This window comes from Leuresthes tenuis, unplaced genomic scaffold (assembly GCF_036924035.1).
Source record: "Leuresthes tenuis unplaced genomic scaffold, fLeuTen1.0.hap1 SCAF_21, whole genome shotgun sequence".
NCBI classification, from domain to species: Eukaryota; Metazoa; Chordata; class Actinopteri; order Atheriniformes; family Atherinopsidae; genus Leuresthes; species Leuresthes tenuis.
The window spans coordinates 30,606,550-30,627,115 of record NW_027325375.1 but is presented as its reverse complement, the minus strand read 5'-3'; the positions used below and the strand labels follow the sequence as shown (position 1 = coordinate 30,627,115).

The window sequence follows — 20,566 nt, the reverse complement described above, 5'->3', positions numbered from 1 at the left end:
GTCCGCCCCCTCCTCGCAGGAAGCCCCCTACATGATGCTGAAGAAGAACCACGAACAGTTCGTGGGGAACGATAAGTACGAAGGTTACTGCGCTGAACTCGCCGCAGAGATCGCCAAACATGTCGGCTTCACCTACCGCCTCGAGCTGGTGGGCGACGGCAAGTACGGCGCCAGAGACTCGGAAACCAAGATGTGGAACGGCATGGTGGGAGAGCTGGTGTACGGGGTGAGTGTGACCACGCCCTGGGGGGGGGGGGCAGGAAGGCTGAGCCCCAGCATAATGATGTGAAAGAAGACAAAGATCCATACATTTAGGTGTTTGAACTGTGTCTTTAGGGGCGTTATTAAGGTTTTTACTTTTTTATTTAGTGTGTGACATCACTGCGCTGTAACCCGACCTTTTTATGGAACAACCCCCCCCCCCAAAAAGGGGTAAAGTTTAGCTTCCTGTGACCCGTTTTACCTTGAGTGATGCTTCTACTGTAAAGTTTGCCTGAGACAAAGGACCCAAAAAGGGCTCTGGGAACATTTGTCTCATTATTTTGCTAAAACGAAGTCTTTGTTCACCATGATTTAAGTTACTTTAGCAGAATAATAATGTTTCTTTCCTTTTTTTACATGGGAGGAAACATTTTCATCAGCTGATTGATACACATCTGGTTAGTTTTTGGCACAGCTGGATGCTGTTTGTTGGATGTTGGAGGGACATGAAGTTATTTAGCATTTTCTAAATGCCAAAGAATCAGGTCAACATGTGTTTTTCACTCACTGGATGAGTGATCGAGTCCTTAAATGTGCAGCATTGTGTAAAAGTTTCGACCGCTAAAAAAAGAGGATGCAGCTGCAGACTGAGGCAAACATCTGGAACACAACATATTCATGAGTAGGTTTCAACTTCATCAAAAAATGTGGTTATTTGAAGTTGGGTGCAGTAAAAGAAGCCGGTTTGTGTGAGCCGGCTGCACAAACCGGCTGTGACAGGTGTGTTTTTGCTGAGTCAGCGAAGCAGAAACCGGGTTTTATGGCGCTGTGTCACGGCCTTTTCTCTCCATCCTCCTGCAGAAGGCCGACATGGCCGTGGCCCCGCTGACCATCACTCTGGTGCGAGAGCAGGTGATCGACTTCACCAAACCCTTCATGTCTCTGGGAATCTCCATCATGATCAAGAAACCCACCAAGTCCAAACCGGGTGTGTTCTCCTTCCTCGACCCGCTGGCCTACGAGATCTGGATGTGCATCGTGTTCGCCTACATCGGAGTCAGCGTGGTGCTCTTCCTGGTGAGGAATCTGTGCTGTTTTTACGTAAAACTGAATAACGTTGAAGGCCTTTACACTGACACCTGCTGGTAAATAAAAGGCTGCTGTTAAATGAAAGGCTGCTGGTAAATAAAAGGCTGTTGGTAAATAAAAGGCTGCTGTTAAATAAAAGGCTGTTGTTAAATAAAAGGCTGCTGGTAAATAAAAGGCTGCTGTTAAATAAAAGGCTGCTGTTAAATAAAAGGCTGCTGGTAAATAAAAGGCTGTTGGTAACTAAAAGGCTGTTGGTAACTAAAAGGCTGTTGGTAACTAAAAGGCTGTTGGTAACTAAAAGGCTGTTGGTAAATAAAAGGCTGTTGTTAAATAAAAGGCTGCTGGTAAATAAAAGGCTGCTGGTAAATAAAAGGCTGTTGGTAAATAAAAGGCTGCTGGTAAATAAAAGGCTGCTGGTAAATAAAAGGCTGCTGTTAAATAAAAGGCTGCTGGTAAATAAAAGGCTGTTGTTAAATAAAAGGCTGTTGTTAAATAAAAGGCTGCTGGTAAATAAAAGGCTGCTGTTAAATAAAAGGCTGCTGTTAAATAAAAGGCTGCTGGTAAATAAAAGGCTGTTGGTAACTAAAAGGCTGTTGGTAACTAAAAGGCTGTTGGTAACTAAAAGGCTGTTGGTAACTAAAAGGCTGTTGGTAACTAAAAGGCTGTTGGTAAATAAAAGGCTGTTGTTAAATAAAAGGCTGCTGGTAAATAAAAGGCTGCTGGTAAATAAAAGGCTGTTGGTAAATAAAAGGCTGCTGGTAAATAAAAGGCTGCTGTTAAATAAAAGGCTGCTGGTAAATAAAAGGCTGCTGTTAAATAAAAGGCTGCTGGTAAATAAAAGGCTGCTGTTAAATAAAAGGCTGCTGGTAAATAAAAGGCTGCTGGTAAATAAAAGGCTGTTGGTAAATAAAAGGCTGCTGGTAAATAAAAGGCTGCTGTTAAATAAAAGGCTGCTGTTAAATAAAAGGCTGCTGTTAAATAAAAGGTTGCTGGTAAATAAAAGGCTGTTGGTAACTAAAAGGCTGTTGGTAAATAAAAGGCTGTTGTTAAATAAAAGGCTGCTGGTAAATAAAAGGCTGCTGGTAAATAAAAGGCTGTTGGTAAATAAAAGGCTGCTGGTAAATAAAAGGCTGCTGGTAAATAAAAGGCTGCTGTTAAATAAAAGGCTGCTGGTAAATAAAAGGCTGCTGGTAAATAAAAGGCTGCTGTTAAATAAAAGGCTGCTGGTAAATAAAAGGCTGCTGGTAACTAAAGGCTGTTGGTAAATAAAAGGCTGTTGGTAAATAAAAGGCTTCTGGTAAATAAAAGGCTGCTGTTAAATAAAAGGCTGCTGGTAAATAAAAGGCTGCTGGTAAATAAAAGGCTGCTGGTAAATAAAAGGCTGTTGGTAAATAAAAGGCTGCTGGTAAATAAAAGGCTGCTGTTAAATAAAAGGTTGCTGGTAAATAAAAGGCTGCTGTTAAATAAAAGGCTGCTGTTAAATAAAAGGCTGCTGGTAACTAAAAGGCTGTTGGTAAATAAAAGGCTGTTGGTAAATAAAAGGCTTCTGGTAAATAAAAGGCTGCTGTTAAATAAAAGGCTGCTGGTAAATAAAAGGCTGCTGGTAAATAAAAGGCTGTTGGTAAATAAAAGGCTGCTGGTAAATAAAAGGCTGCTGTTAAATAAAAGGCTGCTGGTAAATAAAAGGCTGCTGGTAAATAAAAGGCTGTTAAATAAAAGGCTGTTGGTAAATAAAAGGCTGTTGTTAAATAAAAGGCTGCTGGTAAATAAAAGGCTGTTGGTAAATAAAAGGCTGCTGGTAAATAAAAGGCTGCTGGTAAATAAAAGGCTGCTGTTAAATAAAAGGCTGCTGGTAAATAAAAGGCTGTTGTTAAATAAAAGGCTGTTGTTAAATAAAAGGCTGCTGGTAAATAAAAGGCTGCTGTTAAATAAAAGGCTGCTGGTAAATAAAAGGCTGCTGGTAAATAAAAGGCTGCTGGTAAATAAAAGGCTGCTGTTAAATAAAAGGCTGCTGGTAAATAAAAGGCTGCTGGTAAATAAAAGGCTGTTAAATAAAAGGCTGTTGGTAAATAAAAGGCTGTTGTTAAATAAAAGGCTGCTGGTAAATAAAAGGCTGCTGGTAAATAAAAGGCTGCTGGTAAATAAAAGGCTGTTGGTAAATAAAAGGCTGCTGGTAAATAAAAGGCTGCTGGTAAATAAAAGGCTGTTGGTAAATAAAAGGCTGTTGGTAAATAAAAGGCTGCTGTTATCTCACTCTGCTCACATCAGGAAATGCAAAGTGAAAACCTGCCTGTGAAACCCGTGTGAAAGGGAAAGACTTCTAAATAACACTGAACTTTTCCGCTGTTACAGGTGAGTCGTTTCAGTCCTTATGAGTGGCAGGGCGAGGACTCTGATGATGAAGACGACGCCGTTCCCTCCTTTGCTTCGCGAAGAGCTCCGCCCACTTCCTCCTCTGAACTTCCTCGTTCTCCAGGTGTCTCATCACACCCCGAGACGTCGTCATTGTGTCATTTTGATTGCTGTAAAGTGGAAGATTGGACTTCCATCAGTTCACTTTAATTCTCTTTTCTGTCAGGGTTCTCTCAGAATCAGAATCAGAACCAGAACCAGCAGAAAGAAAAGGAGACGCCAGAACACACCAACGACTTTGGGATCTTCAATTCTCTCTGGTTCTCACTCGGAGCCTTCATGCAGCAGGGCTGTGACATCTCCCCCAGGTGAGGACCGTGCACCTTTACGAACCCAGACTGAACCCAGACGTACACGTGCACCTTTACGAACCCAGACGTACACGTGCACCTTTACGAACCCAGACGTGCACGTGCACCTTTACGAACCCAGACGTACACGTGCACCTTTACGAACCCAGACGTACACGTGCACCTTTATGAACCCAGACGTACACGTGCACCTTTACGAACCCAGACTGAACCCAGACGTACACGTGCACCTTTATGAACCCAGACGTACACGTGCACCTTTACGAACCCAGACGTACACGTGCACCTTTACGAACCCAGACTGAACCCAGACGTACACGTGCACCTTTATGAACCCAGACGTACACGTGCACCTTTACGAACCCAGACGTGCACGTGCACCTTTACGAACCCAGACGTACACGTGCACCTTTACGAACCCAGATGTACACGTGCACCTTTACGAACCCAGACGTACACGTGCACCTTTATGAACCCAGACGTACACGTGCACCTTTACGAACCCAGACGTGCACGTGCACCTTTACGAACCCAGACGTACACGTGCACCTTTATGAACCCAGACGTGCACGTGCACCTTTACGAACCCAGACGTGCACGTGCACCTTTACGAACCCAGACGTACACGTGCACCTTTATGAACCCAGACTAAACCCAGACGTACACGTGCACGTTTATGAACCCAGATGTACACGTGCACCTTTATGAACCCAGATGTACACGTGCACCTTTATGAACCCAGACGTGCACGTGCACCTTTACGAACCCAGACGTACACGTGCACCTTTACGAACCCAGACGTACACGTGCACCTTTACGAACCCAGACGTACACGTGCACCTTTACGAACCCAGACGTACACGTGCACCTTTATGAACCCAGACGTACTTATTGGTGTTGACACATTATCGTGAAACATATGATTGCGTGTGCCGTCCAGCCGACTTTGTTGTGTGTTCCAGCTGTGTTCCAGCTGTGTTCCAGCTGTGTTCCAGCTGTGTTCCAGCTGTGTTCCACATGTGTTCCAGCTGTGTTCCAGCTGTGTTCCAGCTGTGTTCTAGCTGTGTTCCAGCTGTGTTCCAGCTGTGTTCCAGCTGTGTTCCAGCTGTGTTCCAGCTGTGTTCCAGCATTTTTCCAGCTGTGTTCCAGCTGTGTTCCACATGTGTTCCACATGTGTTCCAGCTGTGTTCTAGCTGTGTTCTAGCTGTGTTCTAGCTGTGTTCCAGCTGTGTTCCAGCTGTGTTCCAACTGTGTTCTAGCTGTGTTCCAGCTGTGTTCCAGCTGTGATCCAGCTTTTTTCCAGCTGTGTTCCAGCTGTGTTCCAGCTGTGTTCCAGCTGTGTTCCACATGTGTTCCACATGTGTTCCAGCTGTGTTCCACATGTGTTCCAGCTGTGTTCCAGCTGTGTTCCAGCTGTGTTCCAGCTGTGTTCCAGCTGTGATCCAGCTGTGTTCCAGCTTTGTTCCAGCTCTGTTCCAGCTCTGTTCCAGCTGTGTTCCAGCTGTGTTCCACATGTGTTCCACATGTGTTCCACATGTGTTCCACATGTGTTCCAGCTGTGTTCCACATGTGTTCCACATGTGTTCCACATGTGTTCCAGCTTTTTTTCCAGCTGTTTTCAGGCCCGAGGTGTTTTCTCTCCTGTATCTGCTGCTCTCAGTTCTAAAACTGTGTTTTTGTGGCTTTCTCAGAAAATGGCCTCATTATAGAAATGTTGTCCAAATGTCCTGATATTCAGGTTCAGGAGTGCACAGGTGTGTCGTGTGTGTGGACATCACCTCAGGACATCTGTGGTCTGTACAGCTGTGGGGAGGCATATAGAATAGATAAAACAATATGTTCCCAGTGTTCATGCCTGAACCAATCTGGTGATGTGATTTCAGATGCACACAAAGTGGCCTTTCTCATTCCTTAACCTTCATGTTCGCTGAGCTTAACTTACTCGGCCTCATTTCCTCATACAAGCCAGCAGAGATGCTTTCAGATAATGATAAATTATTAGTTATTCTTACATTTCAACAGTTTAAATAGAAGATATTCCACGTTAGGCTGCAAGTCATTCCTAAATAATTTGATTTTGTCACTTTGTAACGTTTCCATTTCTTCATACAGCAACTCAGTTCAATTCAGTTTTATTAATAAAGCACCAAATCACAGCTAATGTCATCTCCAGGCACTGTCCAATTACAATCCAGTTCGTTGTTGTACGATCATAATAAATTCATTAAATTCCAACTTCATCCAAAGCTAATAAACTAAAGAAGTAGCCTAGCTAAGTTAAACCAACCGACTGCATCGAAACGTCTCTTATATCCAGTCTCCCGTCCTGAGCGTGCACAAAGTCGTCCGTGGAGAGAAAAATCTTCCTTTTAACAGGAAGAAACCTCCATCAGAACCAGAACCAGGAAGTGAGAGTCCCACCAGCACCCGTACCTCTTCTTCCTCAGCCAGGCCTTTGGAATGTGGCAGAATGTGGTTTTCCATGGTCTGCTTGAACAATGCTGGGACGTCCCAGGAAAAGATGTGGCCTTGAAGGCAGCATATGTTGCTGTAAAATCTCAGTGAGCTTTTCTGCATTAATGCTGCCGTCACAGAAGTGGAAATGAGCTTTGCCCCCTGATCCAACCCCATACCATCACAGAGCCTGGCTGCAGGGACTGGTTGCTGACAGCAGGCTGGATGCTGCTTTTGCTCTTTGCTCCGTTTTGGCCACAAAAACAATGCTTGGAGCCTGTTATCTTTTGAGTTATACAGGAAAATGGAGCTCTTACTATTTTCCAAACACATGTCAGTCGTGATTTTGCTGTATGGTGCAGCCCACAAGCTGGGATTTGACTTAAACGGGGGCTCGTCCGGGATCTTGTCCGGTCGTATCAAACATCGTGTTGCTGAACCCAAACAATGCGGCATGAGCTGGTGTGATGGATTTGAATCATTACTAAAGTGTTGCCCTTTACATCCCAATCAGTAATATTCCACTATGTTTAATGAAATCTGCATGTTCTCCCCATTTTGTCAGTGTTACTGTGTCGTAGTGCACGTCCCATCATGCAGGGTCACCTTCAGAGGAGCCATTTAGGGCTGCAGGGCTGAACAGGACCAGTGTGAGTTTGTGTGTGTTTGATCTGATTTGTGTGAAGGCCTCCGATGCTCATGTGAGGCGTAGATGCCCTGCAGAAAGAGCCTCTCAGCTCTACTTACAACAGCTGAGCTGCAGTCCTCACACCTACTGTACTGCCTCAGATGAAAATAGTGTAACGTGTCCAAGCAGAACAAACACATGTTGCAGCTGAAGCCTCCGGAGGCCGGTTTGTGGTAGTCAGAAGCTGCTTTTTTCCTCTCTGATAGGCGATGAAATGTCCTGCTTTGTTATTTATCCGTCTGCTATTATTTAACAATGTCACAGTGAGACTTTTAACTTTAAACCACCGGTTCAATCAGTGAAAATCCAATTTCCACATATCCCTGATGGTGTGTAAAACCCAAAGAAAACACCAGACTATTTTATCACAAAATGAAGCTTCTTATTTCTGTTCTGTTAGAATTGGAGGAGTGATACTTTAGTATTTACTGTTCAACACATGATGGCAAACGGAGGTTTTTAAACTGTGTGTTGAGGAGGAGCTGGATGGTTCTTCTCCTTTTCAGCCTGAAGGACCTTGGCTTAAAGCAGAATCTCTGGTTCTGATTGGTCAGACCACAGAACAGGGTCACTTCAGGCCATCTTAAGCGGGTCCAGAGAAGGCAGCGGTATTTCTGGGTCTTGGATCCTTGTCAGATGCGAACGCGGAGATGAACCGTGATGTCTTTGCAGAATCTGTTTTCAATGCAGAGCTTCAGTCTTGTCACCTGTGTTCCCCTGATTCTCTGAATCTCTTCATGAAATCTCAGACAGCAGATGAAGGAATACACAAACTATTAGTTGCAGAGAAGCACTGTTCTTAAATCGTTGAACTATTGTTGTTCTCTCGTTCGTAGTTGCGTTTTTCTGCCTTCGGCGTTGGTTTTCTTGCCCGAGTTTTCCCTCTCGTGTTGCCAGCCAAGGCTGAAGAGCATCCCCTACCCTGGTTTGAGGTTTTCCTTCCCTGGGGCACCTAACATGCCTGCTTTTGGATGGTACCTGGAGAGAACCCACGAATATACAGGGAGAACATGCAAAATCCACACAGAAAATTTAACCCGGACCCTAACAACCACACCACCGTGCAGCCCAGTTGAGCTTTTTACCCACAAAGTCTTTCACAGAGCATTGAAGCCCTCAGTGTCTTTATTTTTTAAAGATTCAGCCACAGTCTGAGGCTTAAAGTTCCTACAGTTGACAATTAACCTCATTAGTTGTGCAAAATCCAAAGGATGGTCCTATTCAGTCTTATATGAGTGCTTTGTGGAAATGTCCTCGTGTCTCAGAGACTTTCAAAGATCAACCTGTGTTGACTTTCTGTTGCTTCTTTCTTCTCTTTTCTGTTTAACTGTGAGCAGAAGCTTTCCAGAGTCAGAGAAACGATAAATATCTGACCTGCATTATTCAGCTCAACTGTCATTTCATGTGGAAGCCGAGGTGTGAAACTGGGGCATGAAATCAAGCTGTGTGGTACAGCTTGATTTTTTTTAAATCAGCTGCTTCTGATGCTTTTAAAAAGTTACATAACATGAAACTCGTGTCCTGGCAGATCAGAGAGCTGAATACAAACCAGAGGTCTGGCTTATTTATGCGACAAATCATGGAAACAAACAAAGAATGACTAATATCCATTAATAAATCAAATAAAATCTATCATATAATCTATAATCCTTCAAATAAAATGTAATCATCTTATTGGGAGGTTCAGAGAGGAGTCTTGTTTTTAAAATGCCACGATGATGATTCTGGCTGAGCTGTTACTGTAGTAACAGCATCCAGTCTAACTTTAACTGATAACAAAGGTAGACCCAAGGGGAGGTTTTATTTCTGTTTTCAGGTGATTTTAAACACCGACACTGTCAGATATCTGTAGATTTTCTAAGGTTACATCCCTGGAAATTGAAATATTGTTTGATTTATTTTTAAACGTGCATCATTTCTGGGCTTTTGTGTGGTTGCATCTGAAGCCCAAAGAGTCAAAATCACTGATCTCAGAACAGAAAATAACTTAAAGTAAGAAGTTTCATAGTTTTAAAGAAGGTGGAATTGTTTTGCATTACCTGGAACACTTTGTTAACCTCTAAGTTAAACTCTTATATGAAGCAGGTGGCTTTGATTCAGCCAATGTTTCTGAACTGATCACTTTCTTGATCTTCTCCTTTATTCTTTTGCCTCAGATCTCTCTCGGGTCGAATTGTCGGAGGAGTTTGGTGGTTTTTCACCCTCATCATCATCTCCTCCTACACAGCCAACCTGGCAGCCTTCCTCACTGTGGAGAGGATGGTTTCCCCCATAGAGAGCGCCGAGGATCTGGCCAAGCAGACAGAGATCGCCTACGGGACACTGGATGGAGGCTCCACCAAAGAGTTCTTCAGGGTGACGTCATATTTCCTGATTTCCTGATAAATTCAGAATTTATATGGTACTGTGCAAAAGCCTTGTTCCAGACATTTTTCTTGTATTTACAGGAAAACAATAAAATAAATGCAGTAATTCCTGAAAAAGTCATTTCAGTTCAAATATTCACCCAAGAAGCAGCATATAAAATGAAAATAAAAGTGGGCCCAGTAACGCGCCCTGAGGTACCCCATAGATCTAAGGCACTCGGCTCACAGTTATTGGAGTATCACTTTGTTACTTTGGATTAAAAAAGCAATAGAGACGCTGTAGGTTTACAATTAGATGAAGCAAAGAAGAAACTAACTTTCCTTGTTTGATCACTACTCCCACCTCAGAGGTCAAAGATCGCCGTGTTTGAGAAGATGTGGTCGTACATGCGCAGTGCAGATCCATCTGTGTTTGTGAAGAACACCAACGAGGGAGTGATACGAGTAAGAAAATCAAAGGGAAAGTACGCCTACCTGCTGGAGTCGTCCATGAATGAGTACATCGAGCAGAGGAAGCCCTGCGACACCATGAAAGTAGGAGGGAACCTGGACTCTAAAGGCTACGGAGTGGCCACGCCCAAAGGATCGCCCCTTAGGTACACTCTGAGTGTCCCGACAGGGCGTCAGTGTGGGGTTAATGTTGTCATCCTGTTTTTGTCTCGTTTGTGGGACTTTTTAAAAAGGGATTCATATAATATCTGTTTCTGTCGTATCATTGTCTGGTAAAAAGTCTGAATTATTATTATTCAGCCAATTATCTGCTAATTTCAGCCAACAATTAAAGCAGCTGTGCAGCGCCCTCTGATGTGTGGACACCAGCGTCTTATTAACCTAAATGAAGGTCTGCGTCATACAAATGTAGCTCTTAAAAACACATGCAGCTTATAGGATGAGCTATAAATATGAAAAAATAAAGATTTAACTGACTCGCTTCAATCGTGTTTACATTAAAGTCGTAGAAAACACCAAACATTTGTTTACTTTAACAGCCACAAGTAAAGAAACTTTCAACTCGAGTATATTTAAGGAAAATGTTGCCTATAGAAGTGTTGCATCCCATTTAAGCTGCGAGTTTCTGGGATGTTGATACGAGATCTGATTAAATATAAAAACTGAAAGAAAAATTACATACATTTTTTATGTCCAGCAGTATTATTCATCAATGATTCTCTTTTTAAAGAAACGGTATTGAATAAACGTATTAGGTTATTAGAGGATATATCACCTAAAACAAGTTATTTTTAACATTTAGTTTCACAAAATAGACCTTCGTCCTGCTTTGACTTTTAGGGCAAAGCTAAAAGACCAACAACAGCACCAACACAACTAAGAGCAGCCCACAGCTCAGATTTCTAAGTTACAAGAACATGCTGCAACATTTAGACGTGTAACTGCAATGAACCGACGCCGATAGGTTGTAGAACCAAAGTCCGAGCACGAGACCAACCTCTTCATGTTTAAAGTATCATCAGATAAAATCCCTGATGGAACTTTAAGAGAAAGCCTTTGAATTTACTGCAGCTTATTGTTCGTATTAAAAACATATTGTTGGAGCTGCAGGAGGACCTGTTAAGATCTCGTGACCCAGAGTTTTGAAGCGTCAGTTTTATCTGTGACACAATAACTGTTGAGGCTTTTAAGCATTAACGGTTTGATGTCTGCACACTGAGAGCTGCTGCCAACATGTGACGGTTCACATGTCAGAGCTGCTGGCTGATGAGTTGATAAACTAAAGTAATCCACATCTCACTGTTAGACTTGTTAACTGTCTGTGTGTCTGTCTGTTAGTCTGTCTGTCTCTTAATCTGTCTCTCTGTGTGTCCTGTCTCTTTCTCTTTTGTCTTTGTCCATGTGTCTGTCTGTACCTCTGACTGCCCTGTCGGCCTGTTTGTGTCTCTTATCTGTCATGCCTGTCTGTCTTTCTTCCACCTGCCTGTCTTGCTTCCACCTGCCTGTCTTTCTTCCACCTGCCTGCCTCACTGCCACCTGCCTATCTCTCTGCCACCTGCCTTTCTTTCTGCCACCTGCCTGTCTCTCTTCCACCGGCCTTTCTCTCTGCCACCTGCCTTTCTCTCTGCCACCTGCCTTTCTCTCTGCCACCTGCCTTTCTCTCTGCCACCTGCCTGTCTTTCTTCCACCTGCCTGCCTCACTGCCACCTGCCTATCTCTCTGCCACCTGCCTTTCTTTCTGCCACCTGCCTGTCTCTCTTCCACCGGCCTTTCTCTCTGCCACCTGCCTTTCTCTCTGCCACCTGCCTTTCTCTCTGCCACCTGCCTTTCTCTCTGCCACCTGCCTGTCTCTCTGCCACCTGCCTGTCTCTCTGCCACCTGCCTATCTCTCTGCCACCTGCCTGTCTCTCTGCCACCTGCCTTTCTCTCTGCCACCTGCCTGTCTCTCTGCCACCTGCCTGTCCTACTGCCACCTGCCTTTCTCTCTGCCACCTGCCTGTCTCTCTGCCACCTACCTTTCTCTCTGCCACCTGGCTATCTCTCTGCCACCTGCCTATCTCTCTGCCACCTGCCTGTCTCTCTGCCACCTGCCTGTCTCTCTGCCACCTGCCTGTCCTACTGCCACCTGCCTATCTCTCTGCCACCTGCCTGTCTCTCTGCCACCTGCCTGTCTCTCTGCCTCCACAACCACCAGAACAACACCCCTCACATCCCGACCTGTCTCCAACTCTTTCTCACTGAGCTTTGATGCTGTCTGGTAAAACAAACGCTCTAATCTCATCCTGATTTTTCAAAAGACAAATTGATTGATCTTTAATAACTGCAGTAAATAATGAAAACAGTCCTGAACTGCACACAGATTGAATGAGGAATACATCGGAGCTAAGGCAACAAGATCAGCTGGGTTAATAGAGACTCGGGGTTTACACAAGTTAATGACAGCAATGATGTCATATGTACATGGAGGGAGGAGAGGTGCATCATGGGAGGTCCCCCAGCAGTCTAAGCCTATAGCAGCAGAACTATGGGATGTTTCAGGCTCACCTGAGCCATCCCTAACTATAAGCTTTATCAGAAAGGAAAGTTTCAGCCTGATCTTAAAGGTAGAGAGGGTGTCTGCTTCCTGAAGCCAAACTGGCAGCTGGTTCCACAGAGAGGGGCCTGATAACTGAAGGCTCTGCCTCCCATTCTGCTTTTAGGGGCCTGATAACTGAAGGCTCTGCCTCCCATTCTGCTTTTAGGGGCCTGATAACTGAAGGCTCTGCCTCCCATTCTGCTTTTAGGGGCCTGATAACTGAAGGCTCTGCCTCCCATTCTGCTTTTAGGGGCCTGATAACTGAAGGCTCTGCCTCCCATTCTGCTTTTAGGGGCCTGATAACTGAAGGCTCTGCCTCCCATTCTGCTTTTAGAAACTCTGGGAACCACAAGGAAACCTGCAGCCTGAGAGCAAAGTGCTCTGTTGGGGAAATATCCAACTGTGAGATCTTTAAGATATGATGGAGCTCGGTCATTAAGAGCTTTATATGACAGTCTGTCCTGTTTTGTAGTTAACAGCAGAGTTAATCTTTTAATAAACTTTGTTATCTATAGATGTGAGCCCTCTGAGAGGAGTCCTAATAAAAATGGTCCCATATTTTAGCTCACCTGGAAGCTCCTTCTAACTGCAGCTCTTGAATGAAACGATACAGTTCACCGTCCTGCTATCAGATTGAGTTGTGATAAACTTGTTCATTGGAGCTCTGAAGATGCTGTTGTCATAGAAATAAACTCAAATACTGAGTGCTGTTTTAATAAAACATCAGAAGGAAGCACTCCTCAGCATCTTTCTGCCACACTAAAGTGCCGTGTGCACAGACGAATGCAGAAAAACACCTGAAGTCGCAATATAAACCAACAGGAATACAGTCGAACACCATAGCAACAACTGAGTGACGCCATGGCAACCTTTATCAGCTTGACAGACATCAAGAAACCATGTGGAGACGCTACAGAAACCAGTCTGAACCAGCTTATCGCTCACTCAGTTGTGTTTCATCTTCATTCACATTATGTATGAATATCTTTATCTAAACACCCTGCAGATAGTTTAACAACGGCCCCGAACAAATTAAATGTCTCATTATCTGGTTTAATTAAGATTTAAAACCTTTTTGAAACATGTTTGCGGGATAAAATCGATGCAGGAGTTCGGTCTGAGCTCATTATTCCTCATCCTTATCAATCTGTCCACAGTCAGGACTGAATACTGAGCAGATTTATGTTGTTGACTCGGTTTGAATGAATATTCCTGAAACTTTTACCTGACCGCAGCACCTGAAAGGCATGTTTTCTCTCCTTTGTGTCAGGCATCAGTGGGCTCTCTTCATGTTTTTATCAGATGTTCTGTCAGAGGAAGTCGCTTTCATTCCTGCTGCCTCACATCAGCATTTTACCGCCAACCCAGAGCCAGAGAAAGGTCATCGCTGCACAGATTGGCACACGTTGAATCAATTATTTGTTTCTTTTATGTTGGAAAACTATCAAAGAAACCAGGAAATAGTCGGTGTGCAGATAAAGCAAAGTGATGATTCCACATTCACTCACCTTCGCTGTCTGCTGTGTTTGTGCTTTAAGCTGCAGACAGAAAACATTTCAGCATTCAAACAAAAGAAAGAGTCGCTCTTTGTGATCAGACCTGTGCTGAAGCACTTGAATCCTGAGCAGATAATCAGCCACACTCAGCAGAAACATCTGTGTGAGGAGCTGTCTCTGGGTTGACTGGTTCTCAGATCCAATGCTGTGCTTCATTTGCTTCAGAAGTCGGATGTTAGAGCCTCACAGCCGAGGTCCAGCAGACCAGGCTAGCTTTGGTTAGCAATAGCTGCAGTAGATGCAGCAGACCAGGCTAGCTTTGGTTAGCAATAGCTGCAGTAGATCCAGCAGACCAGGCTAGCTTTGGTTAGCAATAGTTGCAGTAGATGCAGCAGACCAGGCTAGCTTTGGTTAGCAATAGTTGCAGTAGATCCAGCAGACCAGGCTAGCTTTGGTTAGCAATAGTTGCAGTAGATGCAGCAGACCAGGCTAGCTTTGGTTAGCAATAGTTGGAGTAGATCCAGCAGACCAGGCTAGCTTTGGTTAGCAATAGTTGCAGTAGATCCAGCAGACCAGGCTAGCTTTGGTTAGCAATAGCTGCAGAAGATCCAGCAGACCAGGCTAGCTTTGGTTAGCAATAGTTGCAGTAGATGCAGCAGACCAGGCTAGCTTTGGTTAGCAATAGTTGGAGTAGATCCAGCAGACCAGGCTAGCTTTGGTTAGCAATAGCTGCAGTAGATCCAGCAGACCAGGCTAGCTTTGGTTAGCAATAGCTGCAGTAGATCCAGCAGACCAGGCTAGCTTTGATTAGCAATAGTTGCAGTAGATCCAGCAGACCAGGCGAGCTTTGGTTAGCAATAGCTGCAGTAGATGCAGCAAACCAGGCGAGCTTTGGTTAGCAATAGCTGCAGTAGATCCAGCAGACCAGGCTAGCTTTGGTTAGCAATAGTTGCAGTAGATCCAGCAGACCAGGCTAGCTTTGGTTAGCAATAGCTGCAGTAGATGCAGCAGACCAGGCTAGCTTTGGTTAGCAATAGTTGCAGTAGATGCAGCAGACCAGGCTAGCTTTGGTTAGCAATAGTTGCAGTAGATCCAGCAGACCAGGCTAGCTTTGGTTAGCAATAGCTGCAGTAGATCCAGCAGACCAGGCTAGCTTTGGTTAGCAATAGCTGCAGTAGATGCAGCAGACCAGGCTAGCTTTGGTTAGCAATAGTTGCAGTAGATCCAGCAGAACAGGCTAGCTTTGGTTAGCAATAGCTGCAGTAGATCCAGCAGACCAGGCTAGCTTTGGTTAGCAATAGTTGCAGTAGATCCAGCAGACCAGGCGAGCTTTGATTGGCTGCAGTTTGGGCATCCAAACACCCCAGCATGTCCACCGGTGGTGTTTGGACAGATTTATGTGTGCGACAGACAGGAAGTGGTGATAATTACTGCAGCTCATCACCACTCCTTAGCTCAGCCATGTTGTTAGGTTCTGTGAGTTTTTCAGTTGGACATCAATTAATCGAGTATGTTTTAAATTAAATTCTCCGACTTCTGAGTTCAAATGGCACCAGAGATGAAGGGAAACGGCTGCTTCCCTTCCTCTGCTCTCTGCTCATGTTGCTGCTGTTTCTGTTTAAACTGGATAATTTGGAGAGTCTTGTTCCAATGAACTTTTCGAGCGTCTGATTGATGTGATTTTAGCAGATAAGTCCAGGTGAGACGACCCAGAAACAAGAGATTTCCATAATTGGGTGCTTTAGCCTCCGTTCTGACCAGCGTTTCCTCACAACTTCAGCTGCTGTTTGCGCTTTAGAACAAAACTCTTCTCCTGCATTAGCTGTCATTACACCCATCAAACCGAAGCACATCTCATTGATCATTTTATTGATTTTATTGATTTGTCATCACTGCTTCTGCCGCTCTGTGGCTTGGATCATCACTGGTGGGTAAAGGGAACAACAGCCAATGTTTTCACTCACTCCAGGAATCTCTCAGTCCCAACCTGAACTGAACTTGTGTTCAGAATAAACATTTGGCTCCTGTTTCTCCTTTATTTACCAGCTAATGACTGGAAGTTTGAAAAATAAAAGAGGTTTGGTGCTTTTTGTTTGCTGGACAGAAGTCGGTAACAGATGAATTTGCTGTTTTTCAGCCCAGACTGCCTGTAAAGTGTGAGAGTCACAGCTAACTAACTCCTTCCAGCCTTTTATAAGAGGAGGTGAAGCTGCTGGCGCCTGCAGAGATTCAAACTAATATCTAATGTGTACATAGTACCACTGAAGAAGCCTCTGCAGAGCATTAACATGATGTGTCATGCTCGTTTAAAGCCCAAATCACTGTAGTATTGGAGACCATTTTGGTTGTTTTCCATAAAGTTCAGCCGGTTACGAGTTCTTCTCTACAGAAACACGTTTTTTTTAACATAACCTGTTATACGGAGGCTCTAAAACTGACAGAAACACAACCTGGAGGACTCAGAGATAAGCCGTCCCTTCGTGTTGCCGTGGTGACAAACCTCTGAGAGGTTACTTATGATTAACCTGCGACAGTAAACAGTGAGAAAGCCTGTAAATGTCGCGTTTTAGCAGGTGTAAATGAGCTCTGACTCCTCTCAGGGGCTCATTGGAGAGATAAAATTAAATAAATACGATAAAATAGTGTAAAAAGAACACCGAATTAGCTTGTTAGAGATCTCTGAGGGTTCAAACTTGTACTTCAGGCTGTTTTGGACCTTTTTATTGACATGATGCAAATCAATCTTTGCATGGAAATAAGTTATTAAAAAAAAGTTATTTACTCCAAATCCACACAGTTTTTTAACATAAAGAACCTTTTTATTGTCAGACCCTCTGAAGCCTGTCAAACTGTGACTTTAAGACCAAAAAAGGCATTTTAAGAGCGTCTGGGCTGAATCGCAGTGAACCTGTCCTTTAACGCACCATTAATTTAATGACTGCACTGATAATATAATGCCTGTGCACACATGTAATGATGTTGCTGTCCTCACTGTGGCAGTCCTCATTAACACTTAGTTCCCTTTTTATTCCCTATTGTTGCTATCATCCCCGTAGAAACCCTGTTAACTTGGCAGTGTTAAAACTGAACGAGCAGGGCCTGTTGGACAAATTGAAAAACAGATGGTGGTATGACAAGGGAGAGTGCGGCATCGGGGGAGGGGACTCCAAGGTCAGATCACCGTAACCCCGACGGGTAACGACAGGCAATGGCACATCGGGGTAACCGGCAACGACCTCAGTATGAAGCACGAAACACTCCGAAGGGCCCCGCAGACGCCATGCTGCTGCGTTCCTCCCGTCTGATCCATGGGGTATAAAACTAATACTTTAAAGGCCAAGGCTTTCAGACTAGATTTATGTTTTATTGAGAGGAAAAGCTGTCATTGAAGGAGCCTTTAGGGTGCAGAAAAGCAGCAAATTTAAAAAAGAAGGAAGCAGAATCCGTCGGGTTGGCTAACGGCTCATTTCAGAGCTGCTGAATGATGCGTTTTCCATCAGAAGGGTTCAAAGAACTGGAGTCAGCTGCTGCTGCTCATTTTGAACTCTAGATTTAAGTGTTTTTAAGTGTTTTTAAGTGTTTTTATCAGGGTTCAAAGAACTGGAGTCAGCTGCTGCTGCTCATTTTGAACTCTAGATTTAAGTGTTTTTAAGTGTTTTTATCAGGGTTCAAAGAACTGGAGTCAGCTGCTGCTGCTCATTTTGAACTCTAGATTTAAGTGTTTTTAAGTGTTTTTATCAGGGTTCAAAGAACTGGAGTCAGCTGCTGCTGCTGCTCATTTTGAACTCTAGATTTAAGTGTTTTTAAGTGTTTTTAAGTGTTTTTATCAGGGTTCAAAGAACTGGAGTCAGCTGCTGCTGCTCATTTTGAACTCTAGATTTAAGTGTTTTTAAGTGTTTTTATCAGGGTTCAAAGAACTGGAGTCAGATTACACAGATTAGATCTTCCTGAAGAGCAAACTTCAGGTGACAACAGTAACAGGACAGTTACTGTTTGTCTTAGAACTTAATAAAGTCCACAGTTAAACGGGTAAAACCCGGCTTTAGAGCAACAGTCCGTCCATCAAAAGATGAACGACGATAGAAACTTCTCAAGGTGTATTTCGACCACATGAACCTGTTAGAGGAGCTGGAGTTTGGGGGGGTTCTGTCCTAGAAAATCCTCATTTCCATCCCAGGAACCCGGAGCCCTGAAAATGCTGATAAAGTTTTACTTTGTAGAAAGAAACGTTGGACCTTTGAAACTTTGCCCACAGCTCTGAGCATTTCTGACTGCTTCAGTATTCTCATTTTATCTCCTTCTTCTCGTCTCTGTTTCACATCTCATTTAATACCTACGACAGCTTGTAAAAATGATGAACTTTAAGTCGCTACTCATCGAATTTGCACGGTCAGATAAGTTTCCACTCACTTGAAGCGGTTTCCCTGTTGAAAAGAAGACTTTTAGGGGAATGAAAACAACTTTGCAAATCCTTTCAGGCCCAGATGTGACTGACTGATGTCTTCCCAGAGAGGGTATAAATCCCAGAGATTACCTGGAGAAGAGTTCCCTCCATTTTCCTCTTGTGGATGTCCACCACAGCTGTTGTTTCTGCTTAGGGCGACTACTTCTTCTACTGAATTACAACCACTCGCTGATTGATTGAGACAAAAAGGCAGCGAATCAAAGCAATAAATTGTTCATGTAGAGTTATTTTCTAAATAAAAGCACCAACAACCCAGTGAAATGTGCAGCATTAGCAGAATTTGAGTTAAAGCACTGAAGCTCTGACAGGAGACCTAATCTCTCTAATCTGCTCTGTACCTTCAGGCCTTCAGGATATTCTTTCCTTATAGAATATCTTCAGTGGAATACTTCTGCAGTGGAGAGTTAGGTGTGGATGGTCCATCCCAAATGGCCATTAGACCTGGTCTCTGTGGTGTGTTCAGGTGCAAATGTTTTGTCCAGACACCCGACATGAGGACACCAAGGAGGTGGCTCTTCCATCACCGCTGGTTGTTGAGTTTGGAGTATTAAGGCCTTTAAACGTCAGTGGAAAAGCAAAAGACCAGAACAAACTGTGTGTTAGCCCCATGGCACGTGCTTTTGGTCGAAATGCACCTTTTGTTTGTTGGAAAGTTCCTGGACGTTTAACCAAATTGAAATAAAACAGAATCAGTTATCTTGGTGCCTCAGCATGAGATGTGCAGGAGTATCAGCACCTATCGAGGTTTACAGTGTAGCAGGAACATTAGACTGAAGCTAAGCTAACAAACAATAAACTAGCTTAGCTTCTTCAGATACCCCTTCGATCAGTCTCGTTCATTCAGAGTTTTCACTCAAACTCCCTCCCAAAAAACTCAAACTGCAGCATTTAAGCCCTCCTCAGCCACATATTATGCGGTTCTTTCCTTATAGAATATCTTCAGTGGAATATTGCCACTTCTGCAGTGGAGAGTTAGGTGTGGATGGTCCATCCTAAATGGCCATTAGACCTGGTCTTTGTGGTGTGTTCAGGTGCAAATGTTTTGTCCAGACACCTGACATGAGGACACCAAGGAGGTGGCTCTTCCATCACCGCTGGTTGTTGAGTTTGGAGTATTAAGGCCTTTAAACGTCAGTGGAAAAGCAAAAGACCAGAACAAACTGTGTGTTAGCCCCATGGCACGTGCTTTTGGTCGAAATGCACCTTTTGTTTGTTGGAAAGTCCCTGAACATTTAACCAAATTAAAATAAAACAGAATCAGTTATCTTGGTGCCTCAGCATGAGATTTACAGCGTAGCAGGATAAACTAGCTTAGCTTCTTCAGATACCCCTTCGATCAGTCTCGTTCATTCAGAGTTTTCACTCAAACTCCCTCCCAATAAACTCAAACTGCAGCATTTAAGCCCTCCTCTCACCCACTTATTACAGAATACTTGTGTTTTCTGGTTTTCGGAGCACAGGTGCATCTTGAAGGAGTGATTCTGCTCAGTAATCTGAAGGTCTTGGAGTGTTTCCAGCTCTTGCCGGTTACCCAAAGTGATATAGTAATACACATCTCGCACGTAGGGAGTCAGGCTGAGCCAAGCTAGATGGAGTATTAATGCATATCACTTTGACGCTGACATATTCCAGGAGTTTTCTGTGTGATTGTGCCTGTTTTCTGTTTGTTTTTCTTTGAGGTCTTCTCTGTAGCACATGTAGCATCTGTTCTGTTAATGCCACTTTATGCTAACACTGCTGCAGCCACCGCAGCTGAACAATAACATAAGATAACATGGAGGTGTATAATGTTATTTATGTTATTCCCAACCCCCTTTCCCTCCCTTGGTTCTTTGAAGAATCCCAGTAAACCTAGCAGTACTGAAGCTCAATGAACAAGCCGTCTTAGACAAGTTGAAAAACAAGTGGTGGTATGACAAGGGGGAGTGTGGACACAAGGACTCCGGCAGAAAGGTCAGTTCTGAAGGGGGCTCGGCCCGGTTCCACGCTCATGTGTTGGTTTACCTCTGACCCCACCCACCTTCCCTCCCCCTTCCCTACAGGCCGCACAGCTCAGTGG

General features: G+C 44.0%; 1 protein-coding gene across 3 annotated transcripts in view; it reads left to right on the top strand.

The window, feature by feature from the left end:
• Positions 1–20,566, top strand: part of gria1b (glutamate receptor, ionotropic, AMPA 1b) — a 98,607-nt gene that overhangs the window by 61,311 nt on the left and 16,730 nt on the right. Inside the window, exons 10-16 of one of the 3 annotated variants that reach the window (XM_072375074.1) lie at positions 20–226; positions 1,063–1,278; positions 3,643–3,766; positions 3,869–4,010; positions 9,312–9,510; positions 9,870–10,117; positions 20,346–20,460. In XM_072375074.1, the coding sequence (XP_072231175.1) occupies positions 20–226; positions 1,063–1,278; positions 3,643–3,766; positions 3,869–4,010; positions 9,312–9,510; positions 9,870–10,117; positions 20,346–20,460 (1,251 nt within the window). Of the gene's footprint in view, positions 1–19; positions 227–1,062; positions 1,279–3,642; positions 3,767–3,868; positions 4,011–9,311; positions 9,511–9,869; positions 10,118–17,098; positions 17,374–20,345; positions 20,461–20,566 lie in introns of those variants that run through there. The other 2 variants (XM_072375073.1, XM_072375075.1) reach the window with 2 other exon arrangements.